This window comes from Rhinopithecus bieti, unplaced genomic scaffold (assembly GCF_001698545.2).
Source record: "Rhinopithecus bieti isolate Rb0 unplaced genomic scaffold, ASM169854v2 scaffold_26813, whole genome shotgun sequence".
Classification (NCBI taxonomy): domain Eukaryota; kingdom Metazoa; phylum Chordata; class Mammalia; order Primates; family Cercopithecidae; genus Rhinopithecus; species Rhinopithecus bieti.
In genome coordinates, this window is record NW_016812144.1 from 968594 (window position 1) to 996150 (window position 27557).

General features: G+C 56.6%; 1 protein-coding gene across 1 annotated transcript in view; it reads right to left on the reverse strand.

Moving 5' to 3' along the window:
• The window catches only part of SREBF1 (sterol regulatory element binding transcription factor 1), a 29283-nt gene extending 4871 nt beyond the window's left edge, over window positions 1-24412 (reverse strand). The window contains exons 1-12 of the mRNA XM_017895565.1: window positions 23143-24412; window positions 8705-8794; window positions 3913-4344; window positions 3362-3549; window positions 3143-3277; window positions 2840-3061; window positions 2086-2200; window positions 1516-1736; window positions 1078-1279; window positions 781-959; window positions 279-540; window positions 25-195 (exon numbers count right to left, since the gene is read on the reverse strand). Of these exons, the coding sequence (XP_017751054.1) occupies window positions 25-195; window positions 279-540; window positions 781-959; window positions 1078-1279; window positions 1516-1736; window positions 2086-2200; window positions 2840-3061; window positions 3143-3277; window positions 3362-3549; window positions 3913-4344; window positions 8705-8794; window positions 23143-23587 (2662 nt within the window). The 5' untranslated portion in view covers window positions 23588-24412. The remainder of the gene's footprint in view (window positions 1-24; window positions 196-278; window positions 541-780; window positions 960-1077; window positions 1280-1515; window positions 1737-2085; window positions 2201-2839; window positions 3062-3142; window positions 3278-3361; window positions 3550-3912; window positions 4345-8704; window positions 8795-23142) is intronic.
• Between the last annotated feature and the right edge of the window lie 3145 nt (window positions 24413-27557).

A 27557-nucleotide genomic window follows, 5' to 3' on the forward strand; every position in this document is an offset into this window, starting at 1 on the left:
CCACCCCACCCCCCCGCCACCCACTCACTGTCAGAAAATGCAAGGTCCGTGGGAGACTGGTCTTCACTCTCAATGCAGCTGCCACATAGATCTCGGCCAGCGTTGCCACAGACACGGCATCCCCTGCACACTCTGCCAGGTTCAGGGCACTCAGCGCCAGGTTGGTGGCAGTGAGGTGCCCGCCTGTGTACTTCCCTGGAAGGCAAGCAGGCATGAGGCTGTGGGTGGAGCGCAGGCAGCAGGGAGCACCTCGGAGCCCGCCCCATGCTCGGTCCTACCCATGGTGTGCAGCTGGTGCAGCTTATGGTAGACCAGGGCTGCGTCTCGGGCGCTGGCGCGAGCATCCACCCGCAGAGAACAGTCCCGCTGCAGGCCCCCCGCCCGGCCTGCCAGCCAGCGGCCCACCCAGAGACGCTGCAGCAGGTGACGGATGAGGTTCCAGAGGAGGCTACAAGCCAGGTCCAGGTGGGAGGTGGGCAGGGGCCGGCCCAGTGCCCGCAGGGCCAGCCACAGCTGCTGGGCAGCCTGGGCAAAGTCCCCCTGTGGATGAGGGTTTTCCAGGTGAGAAAAGTGAGGTCAGAGCAGCTGCCCCATAGCTCAGAAGAGCCATCCACAGCAGGCTCTGGAGGGGTGGTGGGGGTCTGCGGATGCATGGCCAGGCACAGGGAGGACAGGACAGATTCATGGTGTGCACAGGGAGCGAGGAACAAGGGTTGACACCCAGCACCTTCCCAGCCTGGGGTCCCTGCCCTGCCCACTCTGCCAGGGGCAACCCCTTACCCGGGCCAGGTCCAGGTCAGCCTGCTTGCGATGCCTCCAGAAGTGCACGGCGGGGCCTGAGTGCGGCCGCGTGACTGGCTCACCGTAGACAAAGAGAAGCACCAAGGAGACCAGCACCAGCAGCCCATTGAGCAGCCAGACCACTGGGGGCAGCAGCCACTGGGCCCAGCCAGGTCCATCTATGGACAGAGGGAAAGCTGGGGACACAGCTCCCAGGAAATCCAGAGCCCCAAGTTCACAAGCCTGGGGGCTCCCCCAGAGCGCCCTCCCAAAGATGCCAGGGCTGGCCAGTCCCACCTCTACTCTCGGTGCCCAGCACATTGCGCCCAGGGCTGTGGTAGACGCTGGTGATATCTGAGGGGCCGGGAAGCCCCCGGGCCCCCAGCAGGGAGGCCAAGGGGTTGCAGGACAGGCAGAGGAAGACGAGCGTGCACAGGGCCAGGCGGGAGCGGTCCAGCATGCCCCGGCTGTGCGGAGACGGCCGCTGCTCTGGCTTTGCCTGGTGGGGGTGGGCAGGGTGGTGAGGGCAGAACCAGAGGGACCCCAGAGACCATGAGGCTGGGAAGGGGAGTCAGGATTCTGCCCACCTTACTGTGGGACCCCACATGGCTCCAGGCCTCAGTTATTCTGTCTATGAAATGGGAGGTAGGATCTGTTAGGGTCTTCCTGACCCTGTCCTGAGGTTCAGAGGATATGGCTGGGAGTGGGGAAGGGGGCACCGTGGCAGGGCCCGACCTTGCTGTCCTCGAAGACTGGGCTGTCAGGCTCCGAGTCACTGCCACTGCCACCGCTGCCACTGCCCCTGCTGCCAAGGGACAAGGGGCTGCTCTGGAAGGGCGAGCCGGCATCCGAGGGGGGTGGGGTCAGTGTGTCCTCCACCTCAGTCTTCACGCCCTCCATGAGCACGTCTGTGTTCCCTTCACTGCCACAGGCTGACACCAGATCCTTCAGAGATTCTGTGGACCGAAAGGAACAGAGCCAGGAGTAAAGGTTGGATATGTGATCCCAATCAGAGCTTAGGCCCTTGGGGGTCTAGGGACTGCTGTAGCTCCTAAAGCTGGCCCAGGAAGCTTCGATGGGGCTGGGTTACGGCCAAAGGGGGGCGCCAGGGCTCTTTCAGGACCAGAGGTAACCAAGGGACTAGAGCTGAAGGCAGGGCTAGAGCCAAGGGTGAGGTAGGCGGGGCAGAGGGTAGGCCAGAACCAAGGGCAGGGTGGGGCTAGGGACAGGGGGCATGGCCAGGGTGGGGGGTGGAGCAGGGCTAGAGGTGAGGCCCAACTGGAGTTCAATAAAGCCAGGACTTACTGCTTTTGTGGACAGCAGTGCGCAGACTTAGGTTCTCCTGCTTGAGTTTCTGGTTGCTGTGTTGCAGAAAGCGAATGTAGTCGATGGCCTTGCGCAAGACAGCAGATTTATTCAGCTGCATGGTGTGGAAAGGAGGGGGAGAGCACAGGTGGCCCGTGAGGTCGGGGGTTGTGGGGTTGGGGGGCCCTACCAAGGGGTTGTGGAGCTGCTTTGCAACACTACTGCCTCAGACCTTTGCACTTGTTCCTTCTACCTGAAATTGTTCCTCGCCTAGTAGCACCCACCTCCCAGGCCGAGCATAGCGTTAGGATGTAAGATGCAAACAGCAGGGTCTGGCCAGCTGCTGCTGTGCCTGCCGCCGTCTCAGGGGGGCCTTCCCTGGCTACCACCAGGGGACCCTCATCATCCCTCTTCCTGCTTTCTCTGCAATGGGTCAAATGTGGTGGACTCGAGCACTTGTTCATCCTGCCTACTGTCCATCTCCCCCACCAGAACATCGGCTCCTCTTTGAGAGACAATTTTTGTCTGTCTTGTTCATTGCTGCATCCCCCATGCCTAGCACAGCCCCACCTTTATTGAAGAGGTCTGCAAACCCGTTTAACTAAATAAATGAGGCTGGCCAGGCCTGGGGATGCTGAAGCCCAATTCCCTGCTTGTCCAGGCTCAGTCTCACTCCCTCTCTTCCTTCCAGTTACCCCTGATCTGTTCCTTCCTAGGGACACCCCGGTCTGTGCCCCTGCAGGCCTCTCCACACCTTTGCCTCAGTGCCCACCACCAGATCCTTGAGCTCAATGATTTTGTCGTTGATGGAGGAGCGGTAGCGCTTTTCAATGGCGTTGTGGGCTGTGCGCTTCTCTCCACGGCTCTGGGCTGAGCCCGGGGCCTTGCTGCCCGCCACCAGCCGGTTGATAGGTAGCTTGTCCGCATCTACAACCAGCGGGACTGTTGCCAAGATGGTTCCGCCACTCACCAAGGTCTGCAGGACCAGGCACATGTTACCAGTTGGGCATGTGTGTGTGCAGACCCCACTCCCTTATGCCCTGCGCACATCACCCACCGGCAAAGGCCCTGTCTGCACAGCGGTGCCGGAGACCAGGGGGCTGAGACCCGCCGCCTTCACAGTGGCTCCGTCTGTCTTCATGGCTGTCAGAAGCAGTGAGTCTGCCTTGATGAAGTGGGGCTGCAGCAGGACCTGAGGGTGGGAGAGGGCTTGGCCGTAAGCTGTGTGGCTGGGCCAGGGGCTGTGCCCTCCCCAACCCCTGGCCAAACCCCTCACCGGGACCTGCTGGATCTGCGAGGTCACAGTGGTCGCTGCAGGGGCTGCCGTGGGGGCAGCTGTGACTGTCAGTAGCCGCTGGGGGGCCACACTCTGGACCTGCGTGTGCAAGGAGACGGGCGGGACCCCTGGCGGGGAAGCCAGTGGCAGGCCAGGCAGCGGCTGCTGGGTGCTCCCAGGAGGGCTCCCTGCAGAAATAAAGCCTGGGGCTGCAGGCACAGACTGCCCTCTCCCACTTTCAACCTGCTCTTCAGGTCTCTATCACCAACTGGCCTTGGATGAGTCATTGCCCCATGTGGCTTCCTATGGACAGTCCCTGCCTGGGCCCTGATGCAAATGCACTGGCTTCAAGCCAGGCCTCCAGTCTGAGGTTGTGCCTACCCTGGCAATAAGCACACCAGGACTGCTAGTAACAAGGTGTCTCAAGCGCAGAGTGGAGCCCCAATTTCTAAAGCCTGCACAGACCTCTACTCACATCACAGCAGAAGCTTCTTCCTGTGCTCCTGGGAGTCCCACCCCAGGTGTCCCCTCCCACCACACATCCCCCTTACCTGTAGAGAAGCCTCCCGGAGGGCTGGGGTAGCCTAACACAGGGGTGGAGCTGAACTGCGTTGGGGCTGGGGCCGGGAAGCTCTGTGGCAGGAGGGCCCCTGGCAGGGGCTGCGGGGTGGGGGTCTGCAGGATGCTCAATGGCACTGACTCTTCCTTGATACCAGGCCCAGGGGAGAAAGTGGGCACGGACGGGTACATCTTCAATGGAGTGGGTGCAGGCTGGGGAGGGGACAGGGGTGAGGGTGCTGCCTTCGGCCCGCTCAGGAAGTCTTCAAGAGAGGAGCTCAGTGTGGCAGGAGGTGGAGACAAGCTGCCTGGGGAGCTGGTATCGGGGCTGGCAGGGTCTGTGCCCCCTGCCCCACTCCCAGCATAGGGCGGGTCAAACAGGCCAGGGAAGTCACTGTCTTGGTTGTTGATAAGCTGAAGCATGTCTGTGAAAAGGAGAAGATGTGTGAGCAAGGCAGAGACTGACCCCCAAACAGGGCATTGCATACATCCAAACACAACCCTATTTGCACAACCCTTGTCGGCACACAGCTGTATGTGTGGGCAATGCCACCAGAACAGAAAGCCACCCACAGGAGCTGGTGTTCCCGACACACAGCCATTTCGCAAGCACTTGTGCTGTCTCGAGCAATGCCTGCTGCTGCGAGTGCATCACAATACCTGGACAAGGTGGGCACCACAAGGCTCACAATCTTGCCCCACAGCTAGGCTGGGAAGCTGGGGCTGAGCCCAGGGTCGGGCCCAAGACTGCAGACTTCAGAGCCTAAGCTCTTCCCACCACCCAGTATTTGCCCAAACATCTGGCAACATCCTTAGTCCACAGCAAACAGCAGGCTCACATTCATTCACTCATTGACTCATTTGAGGAGCATGTGCTGAGTGCCCACACTATGCCAGGCACTGTTCCTGGCTGTGAATAAGAAAAATCCCTGCCTAGAACAGGCAACTTCCTGGGGAGCTGGGAATGTCCTGTATCTTGATGTGGATGATGGTAAACTTTTACTCCTGTCTTCACGGGGCATACGTTCTACAAGACATCCACCTCTGAGTCCACACACACACACACACATATACACACACATACACACACTCATACACACCTACACACATACACTCATACACATATACACACACATACACACAATCATACACACACTCATACACACACATATACACACACATACACACACTCATACACACCTACACACTCATACACACACTTATACACACACAGACACACCTACACACATACACTCATAGACACGTACACTCACACACACACACTTATATACACACACACCTACACACATACACACACTCATAGACATACACACTCATACACACACTCGCATACACACACATACACACACACATACACACACACACACACACACATACACACACACACACGTCCACACTGCACTGTGGACTCAGACCAGCTTCCAAGCATTTGCCCATGAGGTGACCAACCCTTCCAGACAGGTCTCCTGCCCTCTCCACAGTCCATCAGCCCCCACCTCACACAGAACAAAAGGAATCCAGAGGCCCAGGTGCAGTCTTCCCTGACCCCACTGGGGCCTGTTTCTCAATGTGTGAAACAGGGGCATGTCTCCGTCCACAGATCCAGCAGCTCCAGTCTTTGGAACGGAGATGGGGATAGGGAGGGAGGAGCAGNTACCTGGACAAGGTGGGCACCACAAGGCTCACAATCTTGCCCCACAGCTAGGCTGGGAAGCTGGGGCTGAGCCCAGGGTCGGGCCCAAGACTGCAGACTTCAGAGCCTAAGCTCTTCCCACCACCCAGTATTTGCCCAAACATCTGGCAACATCCTTAGTCCACAGCAAACAGCAGGCTCACATTCATTCACTCATTGACTCATTTGAGGAGCATGTGCTGAGTGCCCACACTATGCCAGGCACTGTTCCTGGCTGTGAATAAGAAAATCCCTGCCTAGAACAGGCAACTTCCTGGGGAGCTGGGAATGTCCTGTATCTTGATGTGGATGATGGTAAACTTTTACTCCTGTCTTCACGGGGCATACGTTCTACAAGACATCCACCTCTGAGTCCACACACACACACACACATATACACACACATACACACACTCATACACACCTACACACATACACTCATACACATATACACACACATACACACAATCATACACACACTCATACACACACATATACACACACATACACACACTCATACACACCTACACACTCATACACACACTTATACACACACAGACACACCTACACACATACACTCATAGACACGTACACTCACACACACACACTTATATACACACACACCTACACACATACACACACTCATAGACATACACACTCATACACACACTCGCATACACACACATACACACACACATACACACACACACACACACACATACACACACACACACGTCCACACTGCACTGTGGACTCAGACCAGCTTCCAAGCATTTGCCCATGAGGTGACCAACCCTTCCAGACAGGTCTCCTGCCCTCTCCACAGTCCATCAGCCCCACCTCACACAGAACAAAAGGAATCCAGAGGCCCAGGTGCAGTCTTCCCTGACCCCACTGGGGCCTGTTTCTCAATGTGTGAAACAGGGGCATGTCTCCGTCCACAGATCCAGCAGCTCCAGTCTTTGGAACGGAGATGGGGATAGGGAGGGAGGAGCAGCTTAGAGCAAGTGGGAAGCAGGACAGAGGGGGTCTTCATATAGGGGCGATGGACCCTATACCCCACCATTGGCCACTCCTGGTCTCATCCTAAAAGGCTCCCCCAGCAGGATCCTCTGGGCACTGAACTTGACAAAGCAACTTAGACACTGCTGAGGAGTGGGTGATTTCCCCCTTCCCTCAGTTTACAGGGGGAAGAGGGGCACAGAGCGAGGCAGGATTGCCTTGAGGCCCTGAAGAAGTGGTGGGATCCTCTGTGACCAAGGACCAACTGTGCAGCCTGGGCCCACTCTTCCTAGGGCAGCGCAGGATCTCCAAAGAAATGGCGACAGGGAAGTCCCCCAAGAGAACCCCAGATCAGAGCAGGGTCCTCATCCACGCTGGAAGGACTCTAAGGGTGGGGGCCCATGTCAGAAGGGTGGGTCTGGGCCAAAAGCCAGGCCCACTGTGGGGCTACCCACATTACGGAGCCAGGCTAGGCCCCTAATCTTCACCCACAGCTGAGAGGGTGGTGTGATCATTGGCCCCATTCTACACATGAAGAAACTGAGCTGTAGAGAGGTGACTTACTGGCCTAAGTTCTTATAGAGTCTGATATTCAACTGAGTCCAGACCCTACTTGACTCCAATGCCCCAACCACTGGCCACTACCCTAGACTACCTTTTCAAAAGATTAGCTCACCTCATCTTGGAGACAAGAAAAGACACTGAGGTTCAGGAAGGACCACAAGCAGCCCAAGAGCATGCAGTGGGGTTCAAACCCAGGTCTACAAAATCCTGAATCTGTTGTCTCTGTGCCTTTTCTTGCCCCACCAAGAAGCCAAGAGCCAGGCTGCTATCACCAACCCATTACTCAGTGGAACAGACCAAGGCTTAGGGCCGAGCCAGCTGCTGGCCACATGGCCAACCAGTGTGTCTCTGTATAGAGTTCTGGGCTCAAGTCCAGGCTTTGCCTGCAGCCAAGTAGCCTCAAGACCCAGGCCTGGCCACTCAGGGCTTTGATTTTATCTCTGTAAAAGCAAGTGCTGTCTGTCCTGACTCCTTCCTCCTCATACAGACTGGGACACACTCCCACCTCAGCCCTGCCTGGCCATGGGCCCTCTCCCCCAGCTGGCGCCTGGCAGCCTATCTGGCTCAGCCCAGGGCCCTCTAACCCACTCACGGTGGCACCCATTCTGCAGAATGCTCTCTAAGACAATGGGGACCTCCAGTGCTCTCAGGATCCCCAATCTGAGCTCCCAGCCCTGCCCACCACCAGCTTGAAGTGGAGCCTGGACCAACAGCCTCCTCTCACTGGCCCCAGTTTCCTCATCTGTACAACAGAAAGATTAAACCCTTTTTGGTAGGGCTGCCCGCGGCTTTGCTTAGCAGGCAGCTGGCACAGAGTGGAGACCCAGCATCGCCTACTGACAGGTACCCAGGCAGGGAAGTTACTGCAGGAGGGGAAATTTCCTAGAGCAGTTTGCAGAATAGGATGGGGTGGCAGCCCCAGTCTCCCTGGCTTCTCAAGTAGAAACTCTCCTGGTTTGTGGACGCTCCAGGTCACAAGTCATCAAGTCATAATGGACTTTCAACTGCAGGGTTTCCCACCCCTTTACCCCAGTCCTTGTGAGCCTCTTTGATAGATGGGGGAAACTGAGGCCTGAAAGAAAAACTAACAATTTTGACAATCTAGGGCTCCCACTGTCTGCCTGAAGAGTCTAAGATGCCCACAATAGGCAAGGGTGCCAAACAGGGCAGACGCTGTAGCAGACAGGGACAACGGGCCCTCCTCCCTGTTTCCTCCTGGTCCTGTCCCAAAGCGGGTGCAGAGAATGTAGAGAAGGCCACCCTCTCCCTCCAAACCCTCTTAGGTCGGGATGCTGCTGTCGGGTCTCTAAGCAAACCCTTCCCCTTGAGTTGCAGGGGGCACTAATTTGATAGGGGGTAGCCCCCCACTTCCCCAGTGAGCTGGTAACTGTCACACCTTCTCCCTCAGGAAGGGGATCTTTCCTGCTCAAGTTCCGTAGCCCCCATGCCTGCCCACCCCAGGAGAACCTGCAGGAGACGGAGGCATTGTATAAAGGGCTGGGGCCGGGGGGAGCCTCCAAAAATACCTTCGAACGTGCAATCCATGGCTCCGCGATCTGCGCCCGCCCTTGGGGCGTCCAGGCGGCTGGCCCTACCCCTCCCCGCGCCGACTTCACCTGTCAAGGCGCGGCGGAGTTTTGAAGCCGTTGAGCGCTGCGTGGCGCCCGCCCGCCCCGCCCAGCCAGCCCGGCCGCCTGCAGGTCCCGCCCCACCCCGCCCCTCGGGGCTGCGGGCCCGGGCATGGGGTGAGCGCGCGCGGCCAATCAGAGGCCGCGCTGCCGCCTCGCTAGGGCCCCGCCCCGGCCCCCGCCCCACCTCCCCACGGCGGCGGGGGCTCGGGTTTCACCCCGCGGCGCTGAATGGGGCTGGGGTTACTAGCGGACGTCCGCCTTTAACCCGCTCGGCGCCAGCGTCTGCCGGGGTTACTGGCGGTCACCGGCCCTCAGCTCCCGCCCCCTTCGTTAAAGGGTCAAAGCAGAGAGGTCCTGGCCCAACACACCAGAACTCTGTGTTCGAAATTACTGGTTCGCTGGCACCCTGAGCGAGCCTTAACCACTCCAACCCTCAGTTTACTCCTCCAGAAACAGGACACTCATTATCTCCCTGGCGTCGAATGGTATAAGGGAGATAATCTGGGTGCAGCACTTAGTATGCAAGAAGCGCTTAATTAAGGCCAATGGCTGCCGAGTGGTGGCTGCGGTGGGTGCATGGACCTCCCCCTTCTAGGGCAGCCCCAGGAAGGGGCCACCCCTCACCGCAGGGGGGCTGATGGTCTGGGATGAGGCCACTCCTGAAAACAGGTCACTTCCGGGAAACTGAGGCCCGGACATAGAAGTTTCCTGACTGCAGCACCGATGTCCCTTTGCTGGTGGGTGAAGTCTGCCCCTCCCCCTCAAAGCCTCACAACTCAGCAGTCACCAAGTGAATCCCGACACCCTTATTCATTATAGGACCCTGGGAGGCCAGGAAGGGATGCAGTCCCTAGGACAGAAGATGGGTAAGGAAGGGGTGACAGGCTCTGGGGCTCTTTTGAGGAGGTGCCTGGGCCTGTCTTCCCTCTTCTGTTAAAGGTAAAAGTTACACACACACACACACACACACACACACACACACACACACACACACAAATGATCAGAGCCTGGTCAGATGATTTTGTAGCCAAATAGACCACCAGCAAAGCCTGCCTTTGCCCCAACCTGCAGGCCAGCGCCTCTGCCCAGCCCCCGCCCCAGTTGGCTGCAACCTGGGAGGGTGCCTGAACCCTGGGCAGACCCAGCGACTCAGCAGTCCGTTGGGGGCTGGGGTCCCTGTGGCCCCAACCTTGCTCTCTTTTCAGGACCCTAAGCAAGAAAACCCAGCCATGTCTCTCTCGCACCCTGTCCTCGCAGCCGTCCAGTCCAGGCCCTTATTTTCCAGCTTTGGAGGTCCAAGGACAACAGACGGCCTCTCTAGCACGGCCCAACCCTCCCCTCAGCCTGTGGGTGTTTCCTCACCCCCAAAACAAAACAGCATTGCTCTTGGCAAAGGCTCTGACCTGAGTGACTTAAGACAGGGAAGCGTCCTCGACCGAAAAGCATGCTGAGAGCTGAACTCCAGGCACGAGTTCCCCATGGCCTCCCAGCCTGGTTCTTTCATTACTTTGCTCCCCAGTTTCTGAGCCCAGAATGTGGTGGCACCAACAAGCAGATACTAGCCTGAGACAGCAGGGCCAGGGCCACCCCGAAGCCTGTCCCCTCCCCTTACCCATCTTGGCTTTACCACATATTCCTCCTGCCTCTTATTGGTGTCTTTATTTGTCTCATCTTCCTGCTCTAACCCCGTCCCATCCCACTGAGGAAGTGGGGTGGGAGAGGGCGGTTGCTCTCTGAGCCCCAGGGGCAGCAGAGTCATTAAAGGCTCTGGTGGGGGTGGGGTGGGGGGGCCTTCCAAGAGGAGGAAGCGTGACCCGAGAACAGAGGGTTGGCCCTTGGGCAGAGGGCACAGACTAAGCTAAGATGCCCCAAGGGCTTGGGTGCCACCAGCCATGGCCAGCCTCTGAAACTCAAGGCCTGGCCAAACCCTGGCTCAGTCTCCCCTGGGGCTGATCTGCGGGACAATTTCTTTTTTTTTTTGAGACAGAGTCTGGCTCTGTCACCCAGGCTGGAGTGCAGTGGTGCAATCTCAGCTCACTGCAACCTCCACCTCCCGAGTTCAAGTGACTCTCCTGCCTCGGCCTCCTGAGTAGCTCGGATTACAGGTGTGCGCCACCACGCCTGTAATGAAATGTAATTTTTGTATTTTTAGTAGACACAGGGTTTCACCTTGTTGGCCAGGCTGGTCTTGAACTCCTGACCTCAGGTGATCCTCCCGCCTCGGCTTCCCAACATGTTGGGATTACAGGTGTGAGCCACCGCACCCAGCCTGCTGGCCGATTTCTGTGAAAGCTGGTCACCAGGCTAAGACTAAAAAAGGAAACTCTAGAGCCAGCCCTGCAGCCTCCCTCAGAGACACACCCAAGCGGGCTATCTGGGGCTACATGCCAGGGCCTGCTCTTTCTTCAGCCCCTCACTGGCTGTGTGATGGGGACAGTCCACTGCTCCTCTCTGAGCTCCCACACCTACGGTCTCCACAGGTGGGAATTCTGGGAGAGCAAGTGTGTAAAACATCCATCACTCAACAGTCTCAACAAAGGTTAGTTCTCTCTACAGCAATTAGAATGGTTTAGAACTGGAAAGTCAGGTAGTGAGTTGCCTGATACTTGCAGTATTCACGTCGGAGCTCCATTACCATTCGACTGAGTCACTTTTTTGTTTTGTTGTTGTTGTTGTTGTTGTTGTTGTTGTTGTTGGTTTTTTAAGGGGAGTTAACAGGGCCAGTCTAGAGTAGGGCAGCTGAGGCACCTTGGGTTCACAATTTAAGGAAGAGCCTCTCTTGCCTCCCCTAGTCCCTGCCCTGGAAGCTGGGAGAGCTGGTCTCTAGAGGCTCACTGTGGCACCCAAATTGCGGCCCACCCGCGGGTGAACCAGGCTTCCCCACCAACACTGAGAAGGCCCTTCTGGTTCCCACACACATTCCGAACACAGGAAGGAAGAGGAGGCACAGACTCTGGGCCATGGTGGTCCCACCTGCTCCCTCGTTCACCTTCCCCAGGCTTGTGAAGCCCTGCCACCCCCTCCCCAAACCTGCGTTCCTCCTCTTCCCTCTTCTTCCTCTCCTGCCCTGATTCTATCAGGACCCAACAGGAAACCTGAACCCCCACCTGGCATCCCTCCCCAGTTCTACCTTCAAACCTCTCTCTGAAGGCAGATGCGGGCGCCCTTTAATGACTCTGGCCAGTGTATTCTGTGAGGCCATGAGGGAAATCCTGGGCAGGCCTCATAGCATGCGCTTGCAGGGCCCAGCTCTGACCAGCACAGAAGCCTACAAGTCACACAAGGCCTTGAACCCCAAACAACCTCCTGGAAGAGGAAGGTCTCCACCTGCCCCCACGGCCTTGTCCACAGAACCCAGATCCATCTCTCTGACAATATCTGCTGTGTGCCAATCCTGTGCCAGGCACTGGGGCCATTGTAGATGAGGTGGTCAGGGCAGCCCACCTTAGGAGGTGACATCTGAAAGGAAGCCTGAATGAAATGAGGGAGTGGACCAGAAGGGAGGGCAGAAGAAAGTGTGTGCAAAGGCCCTGAGGTGGGCATGGGCAGGACAGGAGGAGCAGAGGCAGTGAGGGGGTGGAGGCCAGGATGGCCACCAAGGAGCTGGGATTCCAACTCAGGTTGGTCTGTCATCTGAGCCAAGGACCCCAATTCTGCAGGGAATGGGTGGGAAAAGTATTTGCAAATTGATCCCTGCACTGCAGATCACAAAGCTGCACCAACTGTGAAGAAGGGTCAGCCACGGGGGAAGACGAGGCACAGTGGCTCGTGGGATTCCAGAGCACACCCTCTCTGCCTGCTAATTGAGGTGGCAGGGTGGGGATGGGTGCCCACCATCCCTCCAGGGAGCTGGGCTGCACCCTGCCTGCTGTTCTGCACCCACCAGTCACCTCCTTGATCCTCCTAACTGAAGTCGGCGGTTCTCATGTTTTCAGCTGGTTGTGTATTCAGCAGGGGCACAGGCTGCCCTTTGTGCGCTCGGGTGCCCCAGGGGCACAAGTGTGTGCCGGCTCTTCCTGGAATGGGACGCGCCCATGGCTGGAGCCCCAGGTGCACCTGGGCGCAAGTCCTCTTGAGGAAACTAAGGCTCAGACGGAGGCCTTGTGCCCAAAGTCCCACAGCTGCCATGTGAAGAATCTGGGATGCAAACCCCATTCTGCAGACCCCAGAGCCTGCCCTTCAGCCCCAGCCTACCAGGGACAGCAGTGAGCCCCAACTCTGGCCTGCCTCTGCCCTGACCAGCTGTCCTCATTTGTCGCAGTTCAATGAGTGTGTGCAGAGTGCAAGGACAGAAAGGACGACACGAAGCTCTTTAAGGCTCAGCTCTGGCACCGCCCCTCCCGGGGCTCCTGACTACCACCCTCCCCCGCCTTCTCCCCACCCTAGGATCCATCCACCTCCCCTGCCAAAGTAGAGGTTGGGTCTCAGCTGGGGCCCCTCCTGGCAGGGCCTGAACCAGCTGTGATCCCAGCCTCACCCAGCACAGGGCTGACGACAGCAGGGACCCCAGTCAAAGGCTATGCCAACTCCAGCCATGGCTTCCTCCACCCTCGTCTGCCTCCGCCCCCATCCCCTAACTGGTATCTCCCTGGGCCTCCTTTTCCCTGCCTGCTTTCTGAACACCGCACGCTATTGGAGGCCAGGCTGTTCCCTCCACCAGGAATATCCTTTCCACCTGGCGAATTCCTATTCCTCCATCAAAACTTGCTGTGACGCCACCTCACATTCTCTCCTCGTCTATGCCCCTCCACACACCAGCTCCCAACACAATGACCGTCCGACCCTGTAAACCTCACAGCCATGCTTCCTCCTCCCCACTAGGCTCTTCCCAGAGCTACAGGTGTGCAGAATCACCCTCAACAGAACCTGTGAGATGGCGATTACATGTGATGCTGATCGGCACCAATTCAGACACCTTGTCTGAGAGGTGGCCCAGGGCACATACTTATCACCTGCAGCTGAAAAACAACCCATGGGCCTGATGCAGTGGCAATTCTGGGAGTAGCCCCTGCTGCTGGGCACTTGTTCTCAGTCAAAATGGCAGTGCTAAGGTTTGGCGTGGTGGCTCACGCCTGTAATCACAGCACTTTGGGAGGCCGAGGCAGGCAGATCACTTGAGCCCAGGAGTTCAAGACCGGCCTGGGCAATATAGCAAGACCCCAGCTCTACAAAAAGTTTTAAAAATAGCTGGGCATGGTGGCATGAGCCTGTAGTCTCAGTTACTCTGGAGGCTGAAGTGGGAGGATCCTTTGAGCCCAGGAGTTCAACATTGCAGCAACCTGTGATTGTGCCACGGCATTCCAGCCTGGGTGACAGAGCAAGACCCTGTCTCTGAAAACACAGGCTCACGCCTGTAATCCCAACACTTTGGGAGGCCGAGGCACGCAGATCACGAGGTCAGGAGATCGAAACCATCCTGGCCAACATGGTGAAATCAAGCCTCTACTAAAAATACAAAAATCAGCTGGGCGTGGTGGTACGTGCCTATAGTCCCAGCTACTTGGGAGGCTGAGGCAGGAGAATCGCTTGAACCCAGGAGGCAGAGGTTGCAGTGAGCTGAAATCATGCCACTGCACTCCACCCTGGGCAACAGAACCAGGCTCCATCTCAAAAAAAAAAAAATATATATATATATATATATCTCCCTCTTGGGTTGTTTCTCTGTAGCTTGTTTTAAAGCTCACATGAAGGCAGCAAGACGTTTTCGAGCTGCCAGGCTTCAGTCTGGAAAAGATAAAGCCCTTTACAACCTCCCCTACAACGTATTCCCTTTCCTTCTAGCATCACCGGCACTGGGTGATGGTCATTGTCTTTTATGTACTTTTGGTGGCTTTGCTTAGTCCCAAGGCTGTGACTAGAACTTTGAAGGTGCTTTCGCTCACAGTTCCAAGGCTGCTTTGATGTGTTTTGCACAGAAACCACGATCTGTGGCCAGATGGCCACTCTGCCCCTCCTCCCCCAGCCAGAAACACTGCTTCCTCAGCAGGTTCTTTTTGTTTGTTTGTTTTGAGACAGGGCCTCACTATGTTGCCCAGGCTGGAGTGCAGTGGTACGATCATGGCTCACTGCAGCCTCGACCTCCTGGGCTCAAGCAATCCTCCAGCCTTAGCCTCAGCCTCCTGAGTAGCTGGGACGACAGGCACACTCCACCATGCCAAGCTAATTTTTTTAGTTTGGGTCTCACAATGTTGCCCAGGCTGGTCTTGAACTCCTGGACTCAAGAGATCCTCCTGCCTCAGTCTCCCAAAGTGCTGGGATTACAGGCGTGAGCCACTGTGCCCGGCATCAATTATCTTCCATGGAAACCAAGGATAGGGTGCTTGTTCCCCGTGGCGGGTGGGGGTTCCCCACTGGCCTAGTCAGCCCCATCCTGTCTCTCACCAACTCCAGACCACCACATCGCAGATGCTCAGAACTTAGAACCATAGCCTGGTACATCCTAGAAACTTCCAGCACAGGCTCCTTGGGTAACTGCTGCTAACATTTGTTGAGCTAAACCTATCGGGTGCCAGGTACTGGTTAAGTGCTCTAAATGATGATTTGTTCGTTTGTTTGTTTTAGAGACAGGGCCTTGCTATGTTGCCCAGGCTAGTCTTGAACTTCCGGCCTCAAGCAATCCTCCAACCTCAGCCTCTAAAGTCAATAAGATTAATGGCATGAGCCACTGCATCTGGCTAAATGCTGATAACACTAACTGGCATTGGTTAGGGCCTACTATGTGCATGCACTGCTTAAGCCTTCACTCACCAGATCTCCATAATTCCAAGAAACTGGTTTTAGTACTGTTCCCTTTACATTGTTAAGAACCTGGGCCAGGCACAGTGGCTCACGTCTGTAATCCTAGCACTTTGGGAGGCTGAGGCAGGCAGATCATGAGGTCAGCAGATGGAGACCATCCTGGCTAACACGGTGAAACCCCGTCTCTACTAAAAATACAAAAAAATTAGCCAGGCGTGGTGGTGGGCGCCTGTAGTCCCAGCTACTCGGGAGGCTGAGGCAGAAGAATGGCGTGAACCCAGGAGACGGAGCTTGCAGTGAGCCGAGATCATACCACTGCACTCCTGCCTGGGTGACACAGCAAGACTCCATCTCAAAAAAAAAAAAAGAACCTGAAGGTTCTTGGACTTGTCCAAGGTCATACAGTAGGGCTGCTTGTGAAGACCCCTGATCCTAGCCTTCTAGCTGCAGGGAGCACAGGGACCCCAGAGACTGGCAGGGGCAGCATGCAGAGGCAAGGCCTGCTGGGAGACAGCTGCAGGGACAGGGAGTCAGTTAGGAAAGGAACTCAAACAGGGTTTGGGGTAGGCCACAAATTCCCCCTAGGGGGATGGACCCCTATCCCTGTCCCACCTCCCACAGCAGGGGACCCACACCTGGAGCCAGTCTCAATGGCTCCCTGTCCTTTCACCCCTGAGCCAGTTAAGGCTCTCCCCACCTCACCCCTGACATACACAGCAGCCCCTGTGGAACACATGGTGCAGGCTGTCACACACTGTCAGTGCCCAGGGTCAAAGGGCATGTCCACATGGCCCATGGCTGCTAGGAGACAAGGTCAGAGGCACTTCCTCTGGCCAGCCTCGGCTCCACTTGTCAGCAAGCAAAGTCCAGATCCCAGGCCTCTACTGGCAGTGACTTCTGCCGGGAGCTGACCGGGTCACTCAGGATGTTTGTGTCCAGCTAGGTGAATGTTGGGCAGAAGGTAACTCCCAGCCACCTGCCCACTGACTCCTTGGACCCACTCCCAGCACCCTCCTCTCCATCCCCCCAACCCTGTCCCTTCAGATGCATTAGGGCTGAACCCCTGGGGGCTCAAAGCCAGCAAATCCTATAGCCTCCATCTCCTGCTTTTCAGGGGAGGCCCCCACAGTTCAGAGAGGGCAGGGCACTTTCCCTAGGAGACACAGCAACGCGTGGTCATACTGGGAGGGCTTTCTGCTACCCTGGGGTTAGCTGGATGCCAAGAGGCATGGGAAGGGGAACATGTCTGATAGGAGAGACTCCCTCAGGCTCCACCCCTGAGGGGCCCTCAACACGGGGATGAGGGAGAGGAGGCACCTTACCAGAGCAGGCTGTGCCTGAGGTGGGGGTTCTGGATAAATGGGCAGTATCACAGGAGGGGCATATTTGGCAATCCTTGCAAGTCTTGAATGCCACGCTGAGACAAGGGAACTTTTTTTTTTTTTTTTTTTAAATCAGAGTCTTGCTCTGTGGCCCAAGCTGGAGTGCAGTGGTATGATCTCAGTTCACTGCAAGCTCCGCCTCCTGGGTTCACGTGATTCTCCTGGGTTCACGTGATTCTTCTGCCTCAGCCTCCCGAGTAGCTGGGACTACAGGTGCCCACCACCACGCCCGGCTAATTTTTTGTATTTTTAGTAGAGACGGGGTTTCATCATGCTAGCCAGGATGGTCTCGATCTCCTGACTTCGTGACCTGCTGCCTCGGCCTCTCAAAAGTGCTGGGATTACAGGAGTGAGCCACCGCACCCAGCAGAGACAAGGGAACTTTATCTTGGAGCACTGGTGAGCCATGAATGGTTGGAGACCAGGGGAGTTCAGTGCTGTGAGCTGGGGCAGTGACCAGTCTAGAGCTGTGTTTTCTAAGGAGTGCCAGTGCTTGGTGGGACTAGGGAGAGAAGTGGGGTGTGAAATATCCTGGGGAGAGGTATGGTGTGGGAGAGCGGGCCCCCAATGTGCCCTACCAGGGCTGTCCTGGACCCAGCAAACAGCCAGACACATGACTAGAAGCAAGGCCCTGTCGTGGCTGGGCTGGGCATGCTGGGAGGGACATCAGGGCGGGAGAACTCTGAGAACGCACTACTCAGGGCACGGAGGCACCCAGAAGGGCTTTCCGGGAAGCAGCCTCTGATCGGGCTTGGCAGACATCCGGGGTCCGACAGACAAAGACCAGACACGACGGGGTCCAGGCAGAGGAAAGAGACCCCGAGGCCCCCTTCCAGGCTCTCGGCCAGAACTCTGTTTCCATCTGCCTCTTCTGCACTCATAAGCTTGTGCAAAATCGGATAAATTAATCCTCAGCAGGGAGGTGAAGACTGCCACAGGCTTAATAATAATCCCCAACACAGGTACCAGGCCACTCTCCCAATCCATCCTCCCCCGACTGCTGCAAGGTACTCTGAGGCGCAGGACGAGACAGGCTCACCTGAGGTCTCGGTGCAGAGGCAGGACTCAAACCCAGGGGCACTCTACAGCCAGGGCAGTGCCTTCACCCACAGACGCAAGGACTCACGGAGGCAGCTCCATCCCCAAATCCAGTCACATGACAAGAGTTTGGCCATGGCAGGCAGCAGGACCGGATGGGGCCCAAGGCCCTTGGCTGGTTCATCAGGGCTGGTTCCCAGTCTGATGACTCAAACATTGCTCTAGACTGGGATGGGGAGGTGGCCACATAGCCTCTGACCCCTCTGTGACCCACTTCCAGGCCCCCAGAGTAGCCCCATGTGGAGCAGCCTCCCTGAACCCCTCATCCCCCCCCTTTTTTTTTTTTTTTTTGAGACGGAGTCTCGCTGTGTTGCCCAGGCTGGAGTGCAGTGGCTGGATCTCAGCTCACTGCAAGCTCCGCCTCTCGGGTTCACTCCATTCTCCTGCCTCAGCCTCCCGAGTAGCTGGGACTACAGGCGCCTGCCACCACGCCGGCGAATTTTTTTGTATTTTTAGTAGAGACGGTGTTTCACCGTGTTAGCCAGGATGGTCTCGATCTCCTGACTTCTTCTCGACCCGCCCGTCTCGGCCTCCCAAAGTGCTAGGATTACAGGCTTGAGCCACCGCGCCAAGCCTCATCCCCATTCTTAGGAGCCCAGTGATTAAGAGCTTAAGAGCTAGGCTCTGGAGCCCACAGCCTGGGTTTGAATCCTGGCTCTGCCATCATCTGGCTGTGTGATCTCAGGCAAGTCACTTAACCTCTCTGGTCCTCGAGGCCGTCATCTTCATCATATGTCTACCTACTTGGGGTTGTCAGGGGATTAAGTGGGATCATCAACACAGTGTCTGGAGCACAGTAAGTACTCAATTAGTGTTTTCTGTTCACATTACGATCCTCCACCTGAGCAGCCAGAGGGAGCTGAAGCTCGGCGTGCCCCTGCTCTGACCCCCGGCCATCCCCACATCCAGCCTAGCTCTGCACTCTGGCACTCAAGGCTGCCCTGGCCCCCTCTTATCCCTCATGTCTCTCAAGGGACCTGGCATTTCCACCCCCGAATCTTCAGACCTTATCAAACCTGCTAAGCTCCACACCTGGTAGAAGAAGCTTCAAAAGCAGGCTTGACCTCTGACCAGCAATTCCCCTCCCAGAACCTCATCCTAGGAACACAGTGAGGGTCTGGGCAGAGACTGGCCTCAGTGTCCACTGCAGCACAGTTTATAACGATAAAACAACCTAGGTGCCCATCAACAGGGGATCAGGTGGGTAAATGAAGGAACCTGACTGTCATCTGGCTGTTGCATGGAACCAAGCAGAATCCAGTCAGCTGTGAACCAATGGACCCTATTTTAATTTATAAAAATGCAGATCCCGGCCAGGTGCGGTGGCTCATGCCTGTAATCCCAGCACTTTGGGAGGCCGAGGCGGGCAGAAAACCTGAGGTTGGGAGTTCGAGACCAGCCTGACCAACATGGAGAAACCCAGTCTCTACTAAAAATACAAAATTAACTGGGCGTGGTGGCGCATGCCTGTAATCCCAGCTACTGGGGAGGCTGAGGCAGGAGAATCGTGTGAACCTGGGAGACAGAGGTTGCGGTGAGCTGAGATTGCGCCATTGCACTCCAGCCTGGGCAACAGGAGTGAAACTCCGTCTCAAAAAAACAAAACAAACACCATAGCCAAGTACCCCCAAACCATGATCCTGTGGAGTGGATGTCAGTATCATGACCACAGCCTGTTGTCCCCAGCCCTTTGCTAGATAGCATGCCCCACCCGGACCAGAGCTTTGAGCTTGTCATGNTGGGGAGGCTGAGGCAGGAGAATCGTGTGAACCTGGGAGACAGAGGTTGCGGTGAGCTGAGATTGCGCCATTGCACTCCAGCCTGGGCAACAGGAGTGAAACTCCGTCTCAAAAAAAAAAAAAAAAAAAAATGCAGATCTGGCCTGGCACGGTGGCTCACGCCTGTAACCCCAGCACTTTGGGAGGCCGAGGTGGGCAGATCACGAGGTCAGGAGATTGAGACCATCCTGGCTAACATGGTGAAAACCCCGTCTCTACTAAAAATACAAAAAATTAACTGGGCATGGTGGCGGGCACCTGTAGTCCCAGCTACTAGGGAGGCTGAGGCAGGAGAATTGTTTGAATCTGGGAGGTGGAGCTTGTGGTGAGCCGAGATCGCACCACTGCACTCCAGCCTGGGTGACAGAGCGAGACTCCGTCTCAAATAAAAACAAAACAAAACAAAAAACCAGATTCATAGCTGCCTGGGGCTGGGAGCAGGAACGGGAAGTGACTAAACAAGCATGAGGGATCTCACTGTGAGATAAAAATGTTCTACAGCTAGTAATGGTCACACAACTCAGAAAGTTAACTAAAAATCATTGAACAATATACTTAAAATTGATAAATTTTGTGATACATAAAGTATATCTCAATAAAGTTGTTTTAAAAAATTGATGAAGGCCGGGCATCGTTGCTCACTCCTGTAATCCCAGCACTTTTGAGAGGCCAAGGTGGGCAGATAACCTGAGCTCAGGAGTTTGAGACTAGCCTGGCCAACATGGTGAAACCCCATCTCTACTAAAAATACAAAAATTAACCAGGCCTGATGGCGCACGACTGTAATCCCGGCTACCTGGGAGCTGGAGAATCTCTTGGACCTGGCAGGCAGAGGTTGCAGTGAGCTGAGATCATGCCACTGCACTCCAGCCTGGGCAAAAGAGCGAGACCCTGTCTCCAAAAAAAAAAAAAAAAAAAAAAAAAAAAAGTCTATGAAGAGTGTGCAGCCATCCCCCAAACACACACACACACAGAGACAGAGAGAGAGAGAGAAGAAAAGCTCTTTCACATAATTAGCAGGGCTTATCTCTGGGTAGTAGGTTTAAAGTTTTTTTTTTTTTTGAGACAGAATCTCACTCTGTCACCCAGGCTGAGTGCAATGGCACGGTTATAGCTCACTGCAGCCTCTAAATCCAGGCTCAAGCAATCCTCCCACTTCAACCTCCAGAGTAGCTGAGACTACAGGCACGTGTCACCCACATCCAGCTAATTTTTTATTTTTGTAGAGACAGGATTTTGTCATGTTGCCCAGGCTGGTCTCAAACTCCCGCACAGAATTCATCCTCTTGCCTCGACTTCCCAAAGTGCTGGGATTATAGGCGTGAGCCACCACCCCTGGTCTAAAGATTTTTTCTTCTTTTTGCTCACTTACGCTTTCTAATTTTTCTACACTGAAAAAAAGATGTGTAATTGGGAAGAAAACAGGAAGTTTGAATAAACACTGAAAAATCCGCTACTGAAGTGGGTAAAGCTGAGGCTTGCCTAGTGAGAAGGGGCTGCCCCCACTCTCTCATAGACTAGACCTTGGGCCACATGGCTGCCCATGCCTGGCCTTTGGGTCTGGAGAGACAATGTTTTTATCTATGAGTCAGTAAGAAAGGTCGGTATCAGACCTGTGGCCCAGACCCGATTTTGTTGTCCAACTTGCCCATGAAGGGAGGGTTTGCATCCTCATTTTTCTGGAGGTGGAAACTAAGGTTCAGAGGGTGAGAGGGCTTGAGCAGGATGACAAGGGAAATGAGGAGTGTGCAGGTTCAAGCTCTAACCCCAAAGCCCATGTCCTCCTGGCTTGGTCACATTGCCTCTTGGACTACACTCACTGGGCCCAGGGATGTGGAACTGGTAGTTGAGTTAGGGCCAGATCTCCCTAGGGCTTGGGATTTCAGGGTTCATCACTCCAGAGGGCAGTGAAGGACAGGGATCTCGTGCCAGGGATAGGGGAGGCTGTTTTGGAAAAGCCTCACAATCAGGGCCTCTCCTCTGGGGTCCTCCCCTAGTCCAGCCCCAGGGGGAAGGGCTGGGAAGCTCCTGGGGCAGGCAACCAGCTGGGTGATCTGCAAGGCTGCAGTAGGGCAGGAGTGGGGGTGGCATAGATGTATCTGTTTTGCCAACCCCAGGGTGGCCACGGGTTCCATGGACATGTCCATTCAGGCTGTGAGTCTAGGCATCTTGTTCCTGCGACCTTGGCCTCAGTTTCCTCATCAACCAAGTGCAACTTAGCCAGTGTTGTTAAAACTCCTGCACAGAAACCATGGAGGCAGTTTGCTAGGGACTTCCTTTTGCTCTGGCTACAAAATGGAAGCAACGGGCCTCCTAATTGGCACTTGGTGCCACGGTTGGTCCCTTCTCATCACAGCCAGAGTGGCGCTCCAAAGATGGAAGCCGGTGCCACTGTCCTGCTCCGCCCTTTCCCTGGCCAACCAAGTCGGTTCGCGTCCTCCTCCTCCCTGACCTCACTCCTTTGCAAGCCTCTAACTCCTCACACTTAGGCCCTGCCTCGAGGCCTTTGCCCTTCCCTTGCCGTGGCCTGGAAAACATCTTTCCCTGCTGGTCCTGGGGGTGACCCTCAGGTCTCAGCTTAGAAGTCCTTCACCGCTGTGCCCAAAGTAGCCACATCCCTGCCCTGCCCTCCCCCCCAGCCTCGCTCCACCCAAGGTACAACTAAATACCCGTTTGGTTTCCTGGGGGATTTTTGTGTTCCCGAAAAGAGGGGTTGCCCAGGTCTGTCTGTGAACTCTCGGTGCCTAAGACGGGGCCTGGCATTCAGTGGATGTCAGTGAATGAGTGCGGAGGCGATTCCCGTGGCAGACCTGGTGAACCCGACCAGAGGCGGGGGAAGGGCGCGAGGCAGCGCCAGTGCGCATGCGTAAGAGCTCCGACGCTGAGCTGAACTCTCGGGCCGGAGGGAATGACCGTGAGTAACCTCTCAATTACGTCACGGCTGGGGCTGGGGCTGGGGCGGAGCTTCGGCGACGCCCGGGTCCCCAGCTCCAGCCGTGGCCACCACAGGGCTGAAGAGTCACCGGTCGGGCGGCACCCGGCCTGGGACGCGTAGGGGCGCACGTGTCCCGGCCCGGAGCCGCCAAGGGACCCGGGCCCGGCCCAAGAGCCCTCACCTCCTAGCGCGCGGCCCGAAACGCTAGGGCGCGAACCAGGGAGGCTCGGCTAGGCCCGGGACACCGAGGCGCACGGCACGCAGCTCAGAGACGCGGGGAAGTCCAGCGCGAGCACAGCACGGAGCTGGCGCCCGTGGAGGAGATAAAGGACAGGGAGGCACCTGCGCGCCCCCCACTCGCGCCACCCGGCGCGGCTTCGAGCCCTGCCCGCCCTGACGCACCTTCGATGTCGGTCAGCAGCGCCGCGTCCAGATCGCACGGCCCGCCCAGCGCCTGCTCCAAAGCCGCCTCGCTGAAGGGCGACTCGTCCATGGCGCAGCCGCCTCCTCCGGGAGGCCCGCCGGGCCGGCCGCCTCGTACGGTCCTTCCCAGGGAGCGCCGCCGCGGCCCCGGCTCGCAGTTGCCGCCGCCGCTCCGCGAGTTTGTGTCCTGCCCCGGCCTCGGAGGCGGCCCGGGGCCCTTGAAAAGTTCCTCGGAAACTGGGTTCCCCCTGCCGCGGCTCCGCTGGGCGGTCGAGGCGGAGGCGGGGCCTTTCGGGGAAGCCCCGCCCTCCCAGAGAGACGGCCCCGCCCCACCCTGAAAGAGCGGGGGACCCCTGATCCCCGGTCTGCGCCACAAATCTCCTCTCAGCCGGCCCCTCCTCCAGAGCGCCCTCCAGTCATTCATTTTATCCAGCCTCGCGCACAATGGCAGCGGCTTCTGGCTGGCTACTGCGGGAACGCGGGCAAGCTAAGCCCCCTCTCTGGGCCTCTTGTTTCTCCAGCACCAAGCAAGGGAGCTGAGTGGAAGCCCCAGGCCTGGGCCCATCCCAAACCTCATTTCCTCACTTCCTAGATTTGACTCTTTACCACAGGACAGAGCAGGATCCAAGTTATAGGGGTCTCAGGCCTGCTGTGTTGTGAGCAGGCCTGATGTAACTGCTGGGCCAGTTACATCATTCTGCCTCAGTTTTCCTCATTTGTAACACTGGCCTAATGATGCTTCTTCACTGGTTGGCTGGGAGACCAGTGACAATGTGGAGGGGAGCATGACCTGTGAGATCAGCCTGCCCCCTCTCTGCAAAAAAAACCCAGAAGATTGGCCTCTTGAGGACAGCAGTGGCCAAAGAAAGAGGCTGGAATTTCCTATCGTCTTCATTTGGTTTCCTCCCAGATCCAGCTGTAGGGATAGGATACCAGTGGACCCAGTGCAGCTCCTGAAGGAGGACGCCAGTACCCAAGGAAGACTGGCCCCAGGACTGTCTGACCCCAGATTTGGTACTTGTTCCCGGGAGCAGCCAGGATAGGGGCCACAAGGAAGAGGTGGCTGTGCTTTAGATCAGAGCCAGGCTGCCCTGGATCATGACAAACTGGGACTAGGTAAGAGCAGACAGCCCTGTTGAGAAGAGGGCTGGAAACCGAACCTGGTTCTGTGGCCTAGGGACAGAGCCAGGTGGGGCAGGAAGGAGGGAAGGGGTCCCAATGAGGTGGGTTGAAATAAACCACAATTAACATTCAGGTATCTGAATATGATAAGGCAGTGAGTTCCCTGTCCCCAGAAGTATGCAAGCAGAGAGAAGCACCCTTGGTGGAGAACAGCCCAGGAAACTCATCAGGGGCCTGGGCCTCAGGCCTTCCCGACCCCAGACCTTCATGAGTCAAGCCATCCTGCCGACTGCCTTGCTCAGACTCCAGATATAGCCTGTCTGACCATGCCCTAAGCAGGAGTAAAATTCATGATGCATTTTAGAAGGGGTGTGTGGGGGAGAGAAGCCACAGAGCCCAAGTCCCTGGGGCTCAGCCTAGACATCCAGCTCCCTTTGTTCCTCTCCCAGAAGTGGCTGCAGTGGAAAATTACCCAGAATAGGGGAGCCACAAGTCATAGGGGTCACCAAACCACATCTCCCCAAGTAGTTCTGCTCAAGGGTCCACCCAGGACCCACTCCCTCCAGATGAACAACTGCTGGAGAACACAGAACAAAGCTGGCTTCTCCTCAGTGCCCTACCCCCACCAACACTCTGGAGGCTGCAGGAAGCCGATGATTTCCCTGAAAATTTCAACAGCCCTTCCCAGGGAGGGGGTGGGATAGGAAGTACTGGGTGAAGCCTAAATACCATTTTCTTCAGAGCTAGGCAGGTGATCTGGGTTTTCACCTGCTTGCTGCGTGACCTGGATCCACTTACCTCACTTCTGAGTCTCAGCTACTGGATCTGTAAAATGGGAGTAACCCTTCGTGCAGTCACTCTGCAGAGGCAGGGAGGGTGTTTCGGAGTCATCATCACAACAGATCTGCCTCACTGTTTTTTGTTTTGTTTTTTGTTTTGAGACAAAGTCTCGCTCTGTTGCCCAGGCTGGAGTGCAGCGGCATGATCTTGGCTCACTGCAACCTCCACCTCCCAGGTTCAAGCAATTCTCCTGTCTCAGCCTCCTGAGTAACTGGGATTACAGGCACATGCCACCATGCCAGGCTAATTTTTGTAGTTTTAGCAGAGACAGGGTTTCACCATTTTGGCCAGGCTGGTCTTGAATTCCTGACCTCAGGTGATCCACCTGCCTCAGCCCCCCAAAGTGCTGGGATTGCAAGTGTGAGTCACTGCACCTGGCTATCACTGTTTTTTGTTTGTTTGTTGTTGTTGTTATTGTTTTTGAGACAGTCTCGCTCTGTTTCCCAGGCTGGAATGCAGTGGCACAATCTCGGCTCACTGCAACCTCGGCCTCCCGGGTTCAAGCAATTCTCTTCCCTCAGTCTCCTGAGTAGATGGGATTACAGTCATGCACTACCAAGCCTGGCTAATTTTCGTATTTTTAGTAGAGATGGGGTTTTGTCTTGTTGGCCAGACTGGTTTCAGACTCCTGGCCTCCAGTAATCTACCCACCTCGGCTTCCCAAAGGGCTCGGATTACAGACGTGAGCCACTGCACCCAACCCGCCTCACCGTTTTTTAAATGGGTTACCACATATGTAAATAGAATAGCTCAATAAATATTCACTCCATAACTGCAGGAGTTAGGGTAAAGGGAAAGAAGGTAAGATAAGGTCAACAGGAGACCTGCACCCCAGAAAATCCAACCCCCATGGGGCACAGTCCAACGTGGGGGCGGGAGGAATTTTGCCTGAAATTACCGGGACAACCCTCAAGGTGAGGGTAGGGGAAAACAGAAGAGGGGATCCATTTTTCAGGGGGAACATGCTTGTCTTGGCGGTTTCTCCCCTCAAAGATCCTGAGACCTCCAAACAAGACCCTCGGGCCCCGCTTGGCTGGGGAGCCTTGAGCACGCCCAAGGAACGTGGACACAAGCCCCTCTGTACTGGTGTGTCTATCGGGTCAGGGATCCAGCCTGGCCCACGGTGACCCCGGCGGGCAGGTTCCGCACAGTCTACTCGCTGAGCGCTTGCAGGGTGCTCAATGCTGTTTAAACCCATTCACTCCTCTCGACAGCCTCAGGCGGTTGCGGCTGTTACCATCCCATTTTACAGATGAGTAAATTGAGGCACGCGGAGCGGGGCAGTGAAGCGACTTGCCCAGGACGTCACAGCACTGCTGCCCCTGATTTTGTTGGGGCTGGAGGCAGCCGGAGAGCCGGGCCGGCTCCCCACGCGCGCGGGCCAGGGCAGCGGCTGGAGACCCAGGGGAGCCGGGGCGCGGAGCCAGACCAGCCCCGCCCCCGCGGGCCCGGCGCAGCCAATGGGCGCCCGGCACGGAGTGGGGTGACGCGGCGTCAGCGCGTACTCCCGGGAGCCCAGCCCTGGGTCACATGCGCCGCGCCCGCTCGACCCGGGAGGCAGGGAGGGGGGACGGGGACAGGCTGCGCTCAGCCCTCAGGCCAGACACCTGGTCGGGACGGCAGCCAGGTGAGCGTCGCGGGCACGGAAGGGCTAACACGGGACAGCCCCACCCGGGACTGCGTGGCGCTCCCAGAGCAGCTAATTCCTCCCAGGTCACCCAGCCCGACCCCTGCTCAACCTCGGCGTTGCCAACTGGGAGATAGGGGTTCGCATCTCCCGCTTCCTCCAAGCCTCTTAGAGACTGAGAGGCAGCTTCTGTGGGTTTTGAGCCTTTTCGGGCAGGCGTCCAGCGCGGGCAGGGCCTCTTCCCAGGCCGCTGGTCCTGTCCAGCCATGCCCTCGGTGCCCGGAGCTCAGCGGTAGATGGCAGGGCAGGCACTGGGCAGAAAGACTGGATTGTCCACCCTAGCCATTGCCTAGGCTACTGAAACCCCTCCCCACTCCCAGAGCCCCCTGCCACCCTGCCTGGCCCTGCATATCCTTCACTGCTGTGGGAGCCAAGCTGGGGCCTGCCCAGGTTATGGCGGAGGGACCAGGCTGGGAGAAGAGACTGCTCAGAGCCTGAGTCTCCCCTCCCCCACTTCTTCATCTGTATATAACGGAGTGAGATGACTGTTGACATGGATGATTCTGGTCGTAGATGACGCTTGTGGTCTTATTCCAGCTTGGGCTCTGTGGTGAGCTGGGCAAGTTCTTTCCAGCCCTCTCTGAGCCTCCATGGCCAGCTTTGCCCCTGGAGGCTCACACCCATGTGGGCACCTGCAGGCTTATCATGAGTCATTGAACACACCCTCTACAAAAGAGCTACTTGAATCCCAAAGATTGCTGCACAGTGAGAAGTGTAGCTCATAAAGGCTGAGGAAGACTGATAC